The sequence below is a fragment of the Osmerus mordax genome, chromosome 10, assembly GCF_038355195.1.
Source record: "Osmerus mordax isolate fOsmMor3 chromosome 10, fOsmMor3.pri, whole genome shotgun sequence".
NCBI classification, from domain to species: Eukaryota; Metazoa; Chordata; class Actinopteri; order Osmeriformes; family Osmeridae; genus Osmerus; species Osmerus mordax.
Window position 1 is genome coordinate 12,369,694 of NC_090059.1, and position 16,365 is coordinate 12,386,058.

The window sequence follows — 16,365 nt, forward strand, 5'->3', positions numbered from 1 at the left end:
CTTATCCAGAGCGACTTACAGTAAGTACAGGGACATTCCCCCGAGGCAAGTAGGGTGAAGTGCCTTGCCCAAGGACACAACGTCAGTTGGCATGACCGGGAATCGAACTGGCAACCTTCGGATTACTAGCCCGACTCCCTCACCGCTCAGCCACCTGACTCTCTCTTTTAAAGATTTTTCAACGATAACATAAGAAAAACCCACAGCTTTGTCATTGGGAATATTTTTATTAGTAATAATAATCTGCCAAATATACAGCCATTATTGGGTCCGTCTACATATTATACATTTACATATATGTCATTTACAAAATAGTAGTAATTAGTCCATTTCAATCTGATTCCGATATGAGAGAGACACAGTAGATCACATCACTTCCTCTTCTGACTTTCCTGTTCCTGTCAAGGTCAGCACTGGGAGGGGAAGATGACAGTGGAGAAACCATGGACACCACTCAGAAAAAAACTAAACTATTTCAGACATGGGTTCAAACAGTTTTTGAAATCCTCCTTTCAAATAACACAATGGGGAACAACTAGAGGGAAATGCTTTATACCGTCATCATGCACACAATTCCATTGATTCCATCAGTCAAAAACCAGAACTCAAAAGGACTTCAAAAACCATTTGACCCACACCTGTGTTCTGCAAGGCATATTCCAGTCCATCTGGAGAAAGGCACGACGGAAACTCTCTCCAGAGGTTTGCTGGTAACCCATGAACGACGAGAACAAACTGGGAGAACACACTGACAAACAATTCCATCAATCAAACCATCTGAAACTTTTACAGTTTGTTGCTAAATCAAAAATAAAGTGATTTGTTGCAGAATTGAGTATATCAATTGAGTATTTTCTATATACAATAAGGAGAACTCTTCTGCTTGGCTCAATTTATCAGATACAAATCCAGTCTAACCAAATATGAATAATATACCCTTTACGGACCTCCATATTTCAGCGAGGTGTCTCTAAGAATGACGCCGTGCCCCTCACACTGTAAGTCATTGGTTAGTTCACAGCAAAGGGTTCAAAATATATGTTCTACATTTATTATTCATTTGTTTTCAGTGCATCATTGATACAAAAATGTAAGAATAGAAGACTCCAGCCAACAAAACAAACATGGTTAGGTTCCTGGCCATCACATGGGCCGTGTGTTCATTTACTTGGCCATAATGCATCGTCATGACATGACTACTACAAAGACACATTTTACCCAGATGAATCAAATAGAATCAATCGAATGTAAACAAGAGATTTCAATTCTTTGTAGAACAGCTTGAAAATCAATCTTCAACAAGACACGGTTGACCGCTCTCAAGCCCACACTCCTGTTCCAACCATAGTGGTTCTTATGTGTTCATGCCCGCCCACCCGGCTCTTGCCTTAGAATGTGGTCTGGTCGGTTCACACATTCCACGGCCGCATTCAACAAGCCCCACCAGAATGTGGAACAGGACACAGAGGCAAGGTCGGAATGTTACCATGTCGTTGAGGGCTGCATAATAATCAACAATGCCCTTTTCTTTTCCTAATCAATAACTGAGAGATTTGTTCTTACTAATCAAACAAACAAACAAACAAACAAACAATGCCCTGTGGAGAAACGCCGAAGCTGCTGGGTGATAGTGTGAGTGTGATACAACAACACAACAACAACACGTTGAGTTGGCGTGTGAGAGTATCCTCACAAAGCTGCCTGCGTGATACACCGTTATCAGAGAGGGGGCTAATGGAGTGACATTAAATAAGGCAGTGACGACAGAGAAACAAAAATGCTCATCTTTCAACTGTAAACATCTCTCTAACTGTCAAGGTCCTCGAGATTGCTTCTGATGTGCCGCAAATCAACCAATTTATAGATAAGACCATCGGCAGACTCTATAGGGTGCAACATACCTTTAAAATCATACAGAAATATCAAGGTAATTTCACATTGCAACAAATTAAGATTTCATCAGATACAACTGCAATAAATCATACTTTCAAGCAACATAAAAGTAGGGTCAATATATGCATATGTTTGATTAAAATGAAAATAAACAACACGTCTATAGCGATCAATGAGATTCAGGGAGAGTAAGAGAGGACAGCAGCTCTGTGCAACTAAATACAGTCAATGTTGGAAGGAGATGAAACTTTGGAAGCATGTTCTGGGTTAAGACAACAGCAACACGTGGACCAGTACTCACCAGTACTCACCAGTAATCACCAGTATTCACCAGTATTCCCTCTAGGCCTCATGGTGGAAGGCTTGGTGCTCTCATAGGTTAAGCTGACCTTTAGGCACTGGTCTCAGGCCAGCTGTATGCTTTCCCCTCTCATAGTTAAGAGTTGTACTAGAGAAAGGACAGCTGATCACAGACCAGTGCTTAAGAAAGGCAAGTCACCCTGGAAACCACAAAGCCTTCTATCTTTCGCTCTGATAAAATAAATTAAATACCAAGAAAACGCGAGTTTGGCATTCTACTCTTCTGACCAACAGACACTCCAACAATCTCATCAACTCTCTCTCCATTTCTGTCTGGTCAGCTTGATTAATTCATTGTCATCACAACAACCTATTGCATTTTCCTATGACCCTCCGGATCCTCACAGACACGTCACATGACAGGGGGGGCGACATTCTAGAAACTGATCTTCGGTGAACCACACACAAATCTCACTGTAAGAACACAGATTCTCAAAGAGCAGGTGATTTGGCAGCAAAAAATAGAACTACATGATAATAACAGTGTCATTAAAAAGTACTTCACCTATAATTATAGCTAATGTTAAGAGATCAATAAAACAAAAGACTCCATCAGAAACCTTAAAGAACCAAAAGGAATGAAAAGGTTTTAAAACAAAGACTGATTCAATCCTATAAAACATAGCAGATAGTATTTGTGGGCTGGTTGACAGTTTACATTAGAGGGTTCTGTCTCTGAGTGTTGAATACAGTTGTTTACCTGAGTTAGATACCTGTCAACAGTGGTTAAAAACAAACAAATACATACACGCACATCGAAGAACTATAGACAAACAACGTGCCATTATGCCATGATAGCGACGCCTAAAGATGATTGACTATCAATTTAGGCTTTAACTCTTACCTTAATCTCGCCATCCTTTTAACCATAATCCAAACCTTAAAAGTAGTTATTTTACGAATCTTAGCATCTGAATATCCAGAGATGCTGTAGAAAATAGATATCTCAAGACCATCTCTACTGCATACTGTATTAGGAATGGCTGAGACCATCTAAAGACGGTCTCTAGGGAGAGAGCAGGACTGTAATGCCTTCATGGATAGTGCATATAGTGCAGAACATTAGGTTTAGGGAGGTGGCCTGGAAGTCATTCGCACACTCACAGACTACAGTACAACACACACACACTCAAGGACACACACGCACCATTAAAGAACATTGGAGATGAGAGGGTCTAGGGCTGGTCCAGGATCTGCTGGAGGACCATCAGTAAGTGTCTGAGGCCATAGATGTATCCATGGTCCTGGCTCTCGGAAGGGAACACGTGGGCAAAGTCGATCATCCTCACCTCCACCTCCCCGCTAACACTGCTGCTGAGGCCGTCCTTCTCCTGCTCCTCCGACGCTGACCCCTCATCCCCCTCCCCCTGTTCCACCCCCTCCTCCCCCTCTCCTTCCAAGTCCCCCTGACAACCGTTGCCGTTTGGCTGCTCCGTGGCGTCCGGTCGTTTCCAGGCGGTGTTGTCCTCCATGGCGTTGGGGGCTGTGATGTCCTCATCGCCGACGGCGGCAGAGGGGTTGACGGTGGGGCCTTTGCCGTGGTGATGGCCCTTGGGACAGCATTTCTTGTGCATGGCGTATGTGGTGGACTGGCTGTAGTCCAGCGGCACGCCGACCTGGACGTTGTTGTTGTACTCCACCACTTCCTCTTCCTGGTCGGCGTCACCATCAGCAGCCAATAAGGAGGTGGCGTTGTTCTCCAGGGGGGTTCTGGGGTGGTGGAGGAGCCCCCCAGGGCTGGGATTGGGGGTGGGCAAGCCCTCGTAGACAAAGAGCAGCGAACTGGCATAGAAGGTGAGCTGGCTCTGCTCCTCGAACCACTGGAGGATCTTCTGAACCTTCAGGATACTGGCCGACACAGCGTCTCTCCTCAGACCCAGCCCATTGTGGAAGAACTTAGATAGACCTGGTAGCACAGCAGATGAGGAGATGACGAGTGCTTGCATGAAAAAGTTGTTGTCGATTGAACACCAACCTAAAGCTGAAGAAGATATGGGGCCTTCCCTGTTCTAGAATACCCACGGGGCCTGGACCTCTTTTTTCTGGCCTAGCACCAACACAACTGGTTCAAGTTCAACTCACCGTCTCTGATGGTGTCCTTCACCAGGCCGCGTCCGTAGTGCTGGTCATATGAGTCATAACTGTCAGAGCCCAGCTTGTACACCTGCAGATGAGGGGAGGGAGGGATAGAGAGAACGCATCACTGTGACATTCCACTAAACCCACAACTTCAAAAGGAGGTGACAGATCTCTCTGGCACTGAACTCTTCAGACTGTATGGATAGAAGCATGGACACACTACCTACCTCTAGTGGAAACACTAGAATACTACACTAATATAGTAGTAGTAGGGCTGTCATAAATATTAAAATACTTAATCGCATTATTTCATATGATTAATCACAATTAATCGCAAAATTATTCAATCTATTTAATCTGCAAAATATTTACCCCAATAAAATATTTCTTTGTGAAATAACATTAAAAGGGTGTACTTAAAAACTTCAAATAGGCCTAACTGGATGATAATGTCCATATAACAAGTTCAGATGGAACACAACTTAAATTGTGAGGGAGTTTTATTCACTCACAAACTGTATAGCTTTATAATAAACATCCACAAAAGTAGACTTGTTCTGAAATATAAAATACATTTAAGACATGTTGTCTCATAGCCTACAACGATATCCTGCCTGCTCCATAATATTCAAATCTCACTCAAACATACTTCAGATACTTAAGCAACCACAGATTGCACTTACTATTGAACAATAGTTTCTATTTTGTTGAACCCAGCCAGCTGCTCGCTTCTTTTGTGAGTGTTGTCTGCCATATATTACCGGAGCGAACGTTGCTGCTGCTAGCTGTGTGCTTTGCTTGCATGTGATATTTTAGGCTGGAAGTACTCCGGTGATAACTAAACTCAGCCTGACAATCAGTACACACAGCCTTAGTTTTGTCAACCGAGTCGTCTCGCAACTTTATGAAATGGAACTTCCCATCTAAAAGCGCTCTCTCTATCATTCAGCTACAGTCGGCAGTCGAAGTCATGTGACGACAGGTAATTCCCAGGGTCAAAAAGAAACCGTTAACGGAACTATTTTTTTTGATTGCGTTAAGTGAGATTGCGTTAACGCGTTATTATTGCGTTAACTTTGACAGCCCTAGTATATACTAACACAGCCAGGACTATTCTGGTGTGAGTACATGAGTGTTGAGCATCTGTGTTTTTGTGGCACCAGTCCTATCTCCCTTTAGAGACACTGATCAGGCCTGTTTACCAGAGTAAATGCACACGTCCCTCCCCATATCTAACCATCAGTAACATCCTCATTATCACTAATGACATATATCCCTTCACATACACAAACACGCAGTAGATAAGAACAAGTTTCCATGCTGCGAGCCAAACAGATATAATTAAATGTTCTTTCAGCTTCTGCCCTCACAAAAAACAACTCTTACTGTCCCTTTAGTAGTCCAAACCAGGCCTGTTTATTTCCCTACTGTCCTCTGCCCTTTAGCAAGGACAGGAGAGGATGCCACTTCACATTGTTGAGATGCAGCCCAGGGTGTGGAGGAATGCTAGGAGGAGGGCTGAGAGCATGAAGGGCAAGGAGTGGAGTGTGACTTACATGTCCACATACCCATAGTGCGTGCACACACACAGAGTAGGGACAAGGTCATGAAGCTGTCACTTGAGACAGAAAAGGCACAGAAAATAGAATCTAAGATTGTGTGGGCTGTGTTCTTGACCTAACCCTGAGCTTTCTCGGTCCTCTGTACTGGATGTTAAGGTGAATGGACTATGACCAACACAAGGTCTACTGGCATACAGCACTGTATACACAAGGTAGGAGCAGACACTGATAAAGCTGTCATTTAGACGGAGAGTGTAACACACACACACATAATGAGGCTGGGTCAGGTTGGCAAAGCCCGTCACTGAAAGCATCTCTATGCTGTAATCAATCACCTTATATTCACACCGCATGTTACAATGTGTGCACAAGGTGGGTTAGCAGCTCCAGCACCTGACGGTTAAACTGTGTGTGTAGGGAGTGTGTGTAGGTAGTGTTTACCATGCGTGTTGCTAGCGTTCAATCTGCTGGTCTGTTATCGTGGGACAAGGGAGGGAGTCTAGTGAAGAAGACCCTGCCCCTGAGAGACAGGGGAGGCAACCCCATAGCAGTTGAGATCGTAGAATGCCGATGGGAGAGCAGATTAGTCAGCCTGGGGCAGTGAGACTAGGCCAAGCCCTTCTTCCTGTCTCTGCGATAGGCTAACTACTAACTTCCTGTTGGTTACCGCGATACCCTGGAGAGCTTGGGGTCCAGAGGCCCAGATGGCTGAGCTTGGATCTTTCACACTCAGGTTGTCAGTTTGAATCCCATTCGGAATAAATAGGCTACAATATACAAAACACAGAATGCCTTTCTATGTAGGCCAATAGCACACTTCAAAAATAAGTATCTCTATAGTACTGAACAACACACATTAGATCCTACTGGAGCTAAATAAACAGCCTCAATGTAAAGGCCTTGACAAAAGAGGAGACTTCATCTTTCACTGGCGACCTGCTTGCATAAATGCAAATAATGGGTTGGTATGTATATCTTTCAGGTTTGAAAGATATACATCACCTACAGCCTTCTTAAAAACCTGCTGGTATACTTCACCTGTTTAACTGCTAAACAAGGCCAGTGAGAGGGACTAGGCTTCACAGTCCCAGAACCTGCTGCATAACTACAGACACTGCTCATTTAAAACTCACTAAACAACAACATAGAGGCATCCAGTGGATTGGCCAGCATGACCGCCCCCAAGCAGATAATGACAGTGTAACCAGCCACTCAGCCCAGGGCTGGCTCCCTGACTCAAGCCTGCATTTCAGAGTTTCTGGCTTATCTGGTTCAAGAATCCAAACTGGTCCATCTGGTCCCAGATGTCCCTTGTTCTCCTGGTCCCAGGACCATGCTAACCCACACCTGTGAGACCACTGTACAAACAGTTTTTCTACTCTTTGCAAAAACTGCCAAAACATGGGGATATTTTATATTTATTATTCAATATCCTAATTGAATCAAAATGAAGTCCAACCTCCAAATTATTTCTGCTGTCTTCATAGCACAGTTTCTGACAAACTAATTAATTCCTGTTTTAAAGTGATTGAGCGTTGTGAACAGTGATCTGGGAGACTGATGAGAGCCAGCGAGGCAGCATGAGAACTTCTTTTAGCCCAGCGGGAGAGGGGAAACACATGAATACCAAGCTGCTCTTTAAAGAGACATTTCACTCAAAACACAACCAGACAATCCAATGGATTTCTTCGAGTTATATACCATCGAGTTCTTGAGCATGACTTATGGGACCTCTAGTATTCCAAGGGAGAGGAGTGTAAGGAGCTTGTTTTTTGCCGTGCTTGGGAGTAGGCCTCACCCTCATGCCCAGGACCAGGAAGCCGATCTCCTCCATGAGAGGGTACTTCCTGACCTGCTGGTCGCGCTTCTCCTGCGAGGCGAACGGGTCGTAGCTGCGTTGGCCGATCTTCACGTCCATGATGCAGGGCTTGTGGAAGCGCCGGGTCACGTCCTCCAGCTTCAGGTACAGGTCTGAGCAGGTTTGCCAGGGGGAGGGGAAGAGACAGACCTACTGTTACAATCCATCACTACTGCTCTGACTTTCAATGGGACGTCCAACAACAATCTGCATATCTCTGCATATCCCATCTAGACAGCGTGCCTAGAGAGAGCCCATCTAGACAGCGCGCCTAGAGAGGGCACGTCTAAAGACGGCACATCTGCCAGATGATAGAGGTCTTTGTTTTTAGTAGGATAGTTTCAGTCGTGTGAACAATGGCCTGATTGTTTGAACAGAAACAGACAGCTGTATTGACAATGTGTCATGCATCGAGTTGTGGTGCTGTGATACTACTATACAGTGTATACAGGGAGTGTGCTTACATATTCATGGAAAGTGAAAGGGTTCAACCAATAACAAAGAACCTCACATGTTAAAAGAATACTGGGAAGGTGTTTACCGTTGGGTGTGTCAGGATAAGACCAGGTTCCAAAGTACTTGGGTAGGTGTTTCTGAAGTTCCAGAAGACACGGGTCACGACAGTCTGCGTCACAAACCTGGGGCAGGATGAGACCAGGAAGGATACACACTGTTAGAACACACACACTGGGCTAGATTTATAGAGAACGTCTAGAGAGAACAGATCTATAGAGCCCATCTAAACAGCATGCCTAGACAGAGCCCATCTAAACAGCGCACCTAGAGAGAGCCCATCTAGACAGCACGCCTAGAGAGAGCCCATCTAGACAGCACGCCTAGAGAGAGCCCATCTAGACAGTGCGTCTAGAGAGAGCCCATCTAGACAGCGCGCCTAGAGAGAGCCCATCTAGACAGTGCGTCTAGAGAGAGCCCATCTAGACAGTGCGTCTAGAGAGAGCCCATCTAGACAGCGCGCCTAGAGAGAGCCCATCTAGACAGCGCGCCTAGAGAGAGCCCATCTAGACAGTGCGTCTAGAGAGAGCCCATCTAGACAGTGCGTCTAGAGAGAGCCCATCTAGACAGTGCGTCTAGAGAGAGCCCATCTAGACAGCGCGCCTAGAGAGAGCCCATCTAGACAGTGCGTCTAGAGAGAGCCCATCTAGACAGCACGCGTAGAGAGAGCCCATCTAGACAGCACGCCTAGAGAGGGCACGTCTAAAGACGGCAAATCTGGCCCTGCCACTCATCTCGCTGGTACAGGACAAAGGATGGTGGTGAACTAGCTATACAGAGGGGCTGGAAATCTCTGGTAATGTTCTGACTTCATGTTGTTCCAGCAGACCTGCTGAGGCCCACACCTTGCTAAGCCCTTCACCAAACACATTTAACCCCCCGGGCTTTGGCCGCGTGTGGGACTTCTGTAGCCTGCTGGCTAGCCAGCCTGAACTACGCATTCTGGCATTGACAACTAACAGGCTTCAGCATGCAACACCCTACCCTACTCAACCAGTTACCTGTGGCCTACGATACCTTTACGATACCCCTCCTAGTCTTCTAGCCTGTTGGGAACTACAGTACCACTTATGGCTTACTACTACAGGACCCACTTGAGACAAACAGATAAATAGACACACGGTTGGGGCTCCTAAGTCTTTGGGGCCGTTTTTAATGAGTACAGTTTAGGAATAATCACTCACTTTTTATTAGCTTAGCGTAAATGATCTACAGTTTCAACTTAAACTCTCTGGAACAGCCTTTCTTATTTTATCAGCACTACAGTCACGGTTTGAAAACTATTGTATTCCTATATTATTTTCCTAAATCATATATAACACATAAGAGTATGCAAGAAAGATTACGGATCATAGACCACCTCAAGCTACTGTATTTGTCTACATGGTCTTCATTAAGATCCAACACGGTGAACAGAATTTGTTAACACATTGTAGGCCTTGATCAGTTCAACAGCCCCTATCAACAACATTTAGCACGGGATCATAAGTAGGGTGATTAGAGAAGAGTGAGATTGCGGAAATATGTGTGCTGGGCCCCTGTTTACCATGCTGTAGAACTGCATCTCGCGGGGGCCTCGAGGAGGGGGCTGCAGCTGTTTCAGTACAGTACCATCCGGATGCTGTAATATACCTGTTGGAAATAACATGAAGCAGTGACACACCTATGATTCATACAACAGGAAGCTGTCATTCACCCATTACATACACAACAGAAAGCTGTCACCCGCCGACTACACACTCGGAAGCTGTTACCCACGTACTGCCTGCTTGTCTATGCTAATCCAGTAGTGGCCGGTCAGTATTTGTCTGTGGTAACCTCCAAAAGTAGAACGGTTTCACAAGAATGGGGACACAGCAATGTGGCAGGGTCTTCTCTCTCATTGCTTTAATTGTGTTAGCAAGTAGAGAATGAAGTAAAGAAAGGAAGGACCCTGAGATGTCCAAAGGTCTGAATATTTAACAAACAGTCATATATCAATGTTTACTCATTCATCGAAGGCAACTGCGCATGGAGCAGATGAATAATTTCTCCTGATAACTACAGAACAACACACAGACTTTGACCCCATGCTAGATTAGACTAGAGAAGGTGTGGACTCACATCGCATACTATACTCACTTTATTCTTCTTTGTACACAATTTAACTTAGATAAAAATGATAGGGTATAAAGGCATATCCCACCAGTTCAGTTTAACTTTATCAGTTGGACAATAAACTCATTGACATGGTTGAGATGCAGGAAATCTAAAAGCTTAAGTGAATCACAAAACAGAATTGGGAAGCTGGGGCATGTTTCTGTATGTTACATCACCATATACAGTATGCAAGCCAGTGTGGATTACATATAGTCTGGGCTGGGCTTGGGGATTGAGGATTAGCTAACCCTTAGCTATGCTTTCTCTTTCTATGCCTTGCTCTTGTCCATTCTGTCTTTCTCTCTCCATCTCTCTGTCCCCCTCTCTGTCTCTCTGCCTCTTTCTCTCCGTCTGTCTGTCTGTCTGTCTGTCTGTCTGTCTCCTGCACAGATGATTTGGTCTGGCATGTCCTTCCCAATGGCAGTAAAGGAGTACTCTGTCAGTGCATCCATCCATCCCTCTCTCCCCTTTTCTATTCCTCTTTCTCTACCTCTTTACATCCATATTTTCATATTCTCCATCCACCAGTAATCAGCCAAGCAGTTTAGTGGGTGTCAGGACAGTACGAAAGGGACATCAATAGGGCTGACCCCCTGAACCATCCAGGATAAACATGCTCTTAGGGAATAAGGAAAGCAGCAGGGATTTAAATCTGTAACCTATGACAGACACTGAGAGGCCCAGCCGACAGACAGCATACGACAACTGAAACATCCCAGGTACAGATCATCCTGTGTCTTTGGGCAGAAGAAAGTAATCTAATTGGCCTCAACAATCTTCAACAGCAAGAAGCACCTTATCTTCTACCTTGTCTACACAACTGGAGTTCATTTGTTAATATAATAGTAGGAACATCTTGATAGTGGGTTGACCAGTGCCCTGACCCCCATAGGTTGTAGCTTTCCACGCATTGGTGAACGAAAGTGCGAGTTTAGAAGTGTGAGGTAGATGATTGTCCATTGTGAAAAAACTATTAATAGCGAATTTTGACCTGCCAAAATAGTTACAAATTCAAGAGTTTTCTATCTTTTATGAGACTTGCTAAACAGCACAAAACTACAGGCTGTATGTTACACTGTATGGGTAGAAAGCAGGGGGGGTCTATTATATATAACTCATAGTCAAACAAAAACATTTTACTAGTTAAACATTGTGCAAAGCTGGGGGAGCTGCTTCTGATCTGGCTGCTGTGTAAACTCTCAAGGCACTGCTATTTAGGAGAGCTGGATGTCAGCAGACATTGTAAATGAAAGTGCTATCTCTACTTGGTTGACTGAACCAGCCTAGTGCACTGCACACCTATCATAAGATGCGTTTGGAAAGTAACTATGGTCGACTATTCGTTACAATCACTGTGTTCCATTGAAAGAAACCGGGGTCTTCATTTCAGATCAGTCACTCACCAACTTTATCAACGCCATACTTATGACCCGCCACTTGATGAGAAAGCGGCACACATCCGTTCAGGTGAGCCTGCAAGCTCGGCTGGACGCTCTTCTCCTTCACCGGGCCGCCGGAGAGCCGAGTTCCCCGTTTGACCATGGGGCTGTTCAGTTCCAGTCTTCCCAGAGCTAAAGATGAGTCCATTATCTGATGTTGAGTTGACATTCGCGATCAATAAATGGTGTTCCAAAAAAATGTATAGGTAGCCTGTCAGATTCACATATTGATATTATGTAATCAGAGATACCCCCGAACAATTTCGAAGGATGTAGAAGTCGTCATCGAATTTATCAAAGGGGCTATCGTCCAGTGCCGAGTATCCCGTTTTATTTACTATGTAGCGAGGCTCCAAAACCACTGCTACAATGATTTTCATATCTTGAACGGCAGCATAAATACAGGCTGGCCACATCCCACTTCCTCGCTAGGGAGACGTAAACACTCCTCGATTCCCCCAAATTGCTTTTATAATGACACAAGACCGATATTGGCAAACGTCCTCCGAATTGTTTTCGAAACTAATCCTCTTTGAACGAGACAGCTTAATTATCTATTTGGAAAATCTATGCATAAACTGGTTCTGGTACTGGTTCTTAGCTACCTCGCCACATTACACGTTCCACACCACAGGCTGGTTTGCTCGGTTGATATTGCGTGACATCACATATCTATGTCTGACGACGTACAACCTCGTTCAATCAGAAAAGAAGAGTACAATGCGACGATGGAAAAACAGTTAGCATCGAAAATCTTTGACGAGTTCTGTATAATCCTATTTTGGAGATTATCATATCCAGTATGGGCGGCAATCAACATGACACCTTGCTTTCTAGCTAGCTAGGAATCTGCACCTACCTACTCTTACGACAGTGCCACTACTGTCGCAAACCCTTCTGGTAACTTCAGTGCTGGTAACTTTTCCATTACTGTCTACATGACTTATCAATTTTCTACTTTATAACACCAGATTCAGATGGAAAGTCATGTAGGAAGTGTGATTGAGAACCACGCGGTCCATTCCACCGTTGTCATAAGAAGGGTATTGCAAAACATCCTATGTTCCCGAAATTGTTTAAAATTGCTTTTGTTCTGCTTTTACTGGTGCGGTATAAACGAGTAGGCTATCAACTTATCGGACTGATCAAAACATGAATTACCACGGCAGTGGTAATTGCACAGATGGGCCCTATCTTATGGAACATCTTAATAGAGCAATATTGTCTAAACAGGGTTTCTAAACAAAATGCACCACTGTTTACGCCGCTATTTCCCCTTATTCCCATCATGATAAAACATGGTAAATTGGTATGATTTTGTTGTGACATTCACATTGAATAACACTTCACTTCTCTACATTGCTGGCAATAATGAATATACATTTGCATTCTTGGAATTCTATTGAGAGACTATTCCAAATAGTGTAAGTCTAAATGCATTAATAATGAATAGAACTGCCGTCAGTTATTTCTCGTCATCTTCGACCAGTGCATTTTACTTCTGTGTGAGTGTAAGTGATTGAGCGACAGAGAGTGACAGAGAGAAAAAAAGAGAGATGGAAAGAGCAAGAGACGCTGTTTAGATTTATAGAAATTCTGAGAAATAGAGTTGGGCATGGGCAACAAGAAACTGGTTGTTCGTTTTAAAAACCACAATTCCCAGCATTCCCTTGGCCAAGGCCAACCGTAAACAGAAGGCGGAAACAAAAGACATCCAACAACACACCCTTGATGATCTGTTCAGGGAAACTGAATTTATCTGTATCTCATCAGCAATACTATTACAGTCGACATCTACGAAAAGAGAAAGTGAACGACTAATCAACGTATTTTGAAGTCAGTAATTATGGCTCTGAAAAGAATACAGAAGGTGAGTCTTACTTAACTCTTCAGCTGAACTCAGTGTGGCCCATCGACTGTCATCTTTTCGCCACTTCACTTGCTAGCTGGCTAACACAGCCCAGCAAGCTAGCTGTAATAAAGCAAATATAGGAATGTCACATCATAATAATCAGAGCAGACAGTTGTGTCCTCACTCAGATAGCTTGAATGTTAAACTGCCATTGGGATTGGAGTTTATACGAGGAATTTAGACATTTGTCACTTGAACTTCAATGTTCAAATTGTAATTATTTCATTTTCAGTTGTGCTAGCTAGCGGCAGCTAGTACATGTCAAAACAGAAGCTGTGACAATAGTTCAGGGTTTTTTAATAATACTTGTATTTACTAAATGTATCTACATGATTTTGGGGTATGATACTGGTCATATTATGAAGATACCTTTGAAGGCAGACTTCGTGCTTGACATTGTGTTGTAACACTACTAGTGTGGCCCAGTCGCCCTTAAGCGAACACTTTTAGAATGCTGAAATATGTCAATGACCTGTTTGACTTGTTCTGTACTCTTTCTTTCAACGACACACACACACACTCCCTCCTGTTCCATGTTCTCTGTTTTTTAGGAGCTTCAAGACTTGCAGAGGGACCCTCCTGCCCAGTGTTCAGCTGGACCTGTGGGGGAGGATTGTAAGTGAAGTGACTGTACTGGGGTTGTAACTTCCACACTGTAGTGTCACTTTCCCCTTTGACCTATCCCTCTCTCATGCTCTCTTTATCTTTATTAGTGTTCCATTGGCAAGCAACAATTATGGGACCTGTAAGTATAATCCAGAACCTTAAACAGCACTGAGGTGGTAGCCTAGAAACTAGCAAGCTGCTCGTTTATACTGTCAGTCTATAATGTTTGATTGCAGCACTGGTTGAATTTTTGAAGGCAAAATGTAACTTATAGTTGCATTTATTCATTTAGCAGACGCTTTATTGTATACTTATTGTACGTATTATAGAAAATGTATAATCGATTTCCTTAACCTTTTAATTTGTCTGCCTGGTTTGATGTTTCCATCTAACAGCCTGACAGTCCTTACCAGGGAGGGGTCTTCTTCCTCACCATCCACTTTCCCACTGACTATCCCTTCAAGCCACCTAAGGCAAGAAATGAATCACAATTACTACTCTACTCTGAATGACAATATAGTTTCAGTTTCCTGGATAGATATACAATCTAGTCCTTGACTAAATGTAAACATTATGAATTTTTTCCAAGAAATCTCAATTTATTTTCTTTTCAGTGTAAAGGTGTAAAGTCATGTTCATGGAACTTGACTACTGTTTACTGTACGGGTGAGCTCAGACTCAAGTTTTTTCCCAAACTTAAACCACTACCGTCTTCCTGTAGGTAGCGTTTACGACAAAGATTTACCATCCAAACATTAACAGTAATGGGAGTATTTGCCTGGATATATTGAGGTCGCAGTGGTCCCCAGCACTAACGGTATCAAAAGGTAAACAGATAATATCATCAGTTCCATCATTTTATACTATTTATCAACCTTACATAATAGAACATAATATAATTCAATAACTGTACTGCATATGTAAGTGATCATTGTACCATGTGTGCACTGAACATGACATGACAATTGTTTTACTATATCAGACTGTGATGATTTGATTAATTATACTATAAAAATAAACCTATTTTTGGTTTACAGTTCTATTGTCCATATGTTCATTGCTTTGTGACCCCAACCCTGATGACCCCCTAGTTCCAGACATAGCACACATCTACAAATCAGACAAAGACAAGTGAGTATGGAATTTAGGATTGTTTTGAGTAACATTTATGCCAGAATGTCCACAATCTTGAGCAAGTGACCGACAAGTGCTTCTCAGCCACCAAAGCCCCTGTGATTCTCTGATTGAACATAAGTGTTGGGGAATCATTGGGCTGCTAGTGTGCACTCATACTGCTCTTGTCTTCCAGATACAACAGACTAGCAAAAGAATGGACCCAAAAGTATGCAATGTAAAGATGCAGCAGAAGATGTTTTTTTTAAGTCACAAAACACTGTAAATTCTACTATAAAAATGTAAACATGGGTAACATTGAACACATTGTACTTTAAACATTTATCATTCTGAAACAATGATAGATTATTTAGAATATTTGAGGGGTGTTGTCTTTACAATGTAATTCTGGGGTGACATTGATTTAGTATCTTATGATTACCGGTTTTGGGCACCTTTATTTTTGTTTAGTTTGTTGTCATGAAAAGACATGAATACTGTACAGTTGCAGTCTCACTATAAGAGGCAAATTAAGAAATCAATGACTGTACTTTTTCATTATTTTGTGTATTTTCTTTTTAGAGATTTGTTATTGTATAGCATTATTGCTATCCTGGACCTATGTTTATTGTTGCTGTTTATTTCCATAAACACATACACATGTAAAGGTATCATTAAAAATATGTATGTAAATCCTCTGCAAATAACAACGATTTTGGCTCTTGAATTATAGATGATGCCGTTTGGCACCTTTTGTAAAATTAAAATATGGTAGACTTTTTATCATTATCTAATGTCCGTGTGTTCTGATTCTCTGCAGAGGAAACACAACCTTCATCAGAAGATAATTTATGGGCATAAACTAAAACAGTTGACTTTAACAAACTACCG

At 43.0% G+C, this 16,365-nt stretch overlaps 2 protein-coding genes across 2 annotated transcripts; one reads left to right on the forward strand and one right to left on the reverse strand.

Annotated features, from left to right (window-relative positions):
• Positions 1-207: 207 nt before the first annotated feature.
• On the reverse strand, positions 208-12,398 carry ipmkb (inositol polyphosphate multikinase b). Its single transcript, XM_067245284.1, has 6 exons — positions 11,808-12,398; positions 9,812-9,897; positions 8,294-8,390; positions 7,693-7,865; positions 4,336-4,417; positions 208-4,159 (listed from the first exon to the last, which is right to left on the reverse strand). Exons 1-6 carry the CDS (start codon positions 12,010-12,012, stop codon positions 3,429-3,431), a joined length of 1,374 nt encoding a protein of 457 aa, XP_067101385.1. The 5' UTR covers positions 12,013-12,398; the 3' UTR covers positions 208-3,428.
• A 1,137-nt stretch (positions 12,399-13,535) lies between these two features.
• On the forward strand, positions 13,536-16,263 carry ube2d1b (ubiquitin-conjugating enzyme E2D 1b). Its single transcript, XM_067244495.1, has 7 exons — positions 13,536-13,713; positions 14,307-14,370; positions 14,469-14,500; positions 14,757-14,834; positions 15,083-15,188; positions 15,399-15,492; positions 15,671-16,263. The coding sequence occupies exons 1-7, from the start codon at positions 13,690-13,692 to the stop codon at positions 15,714-15,716; spliced, it is 444 nt and encodes a 147-aa protein (XP_067100596.1). The 5' UTR covers positions 13,536-13,689; the 3' UTR covers positions 15,717-16,263.
• The last annotated feature ends 102 nt before the right edge of the window (positions 16,264-16,365 follow it).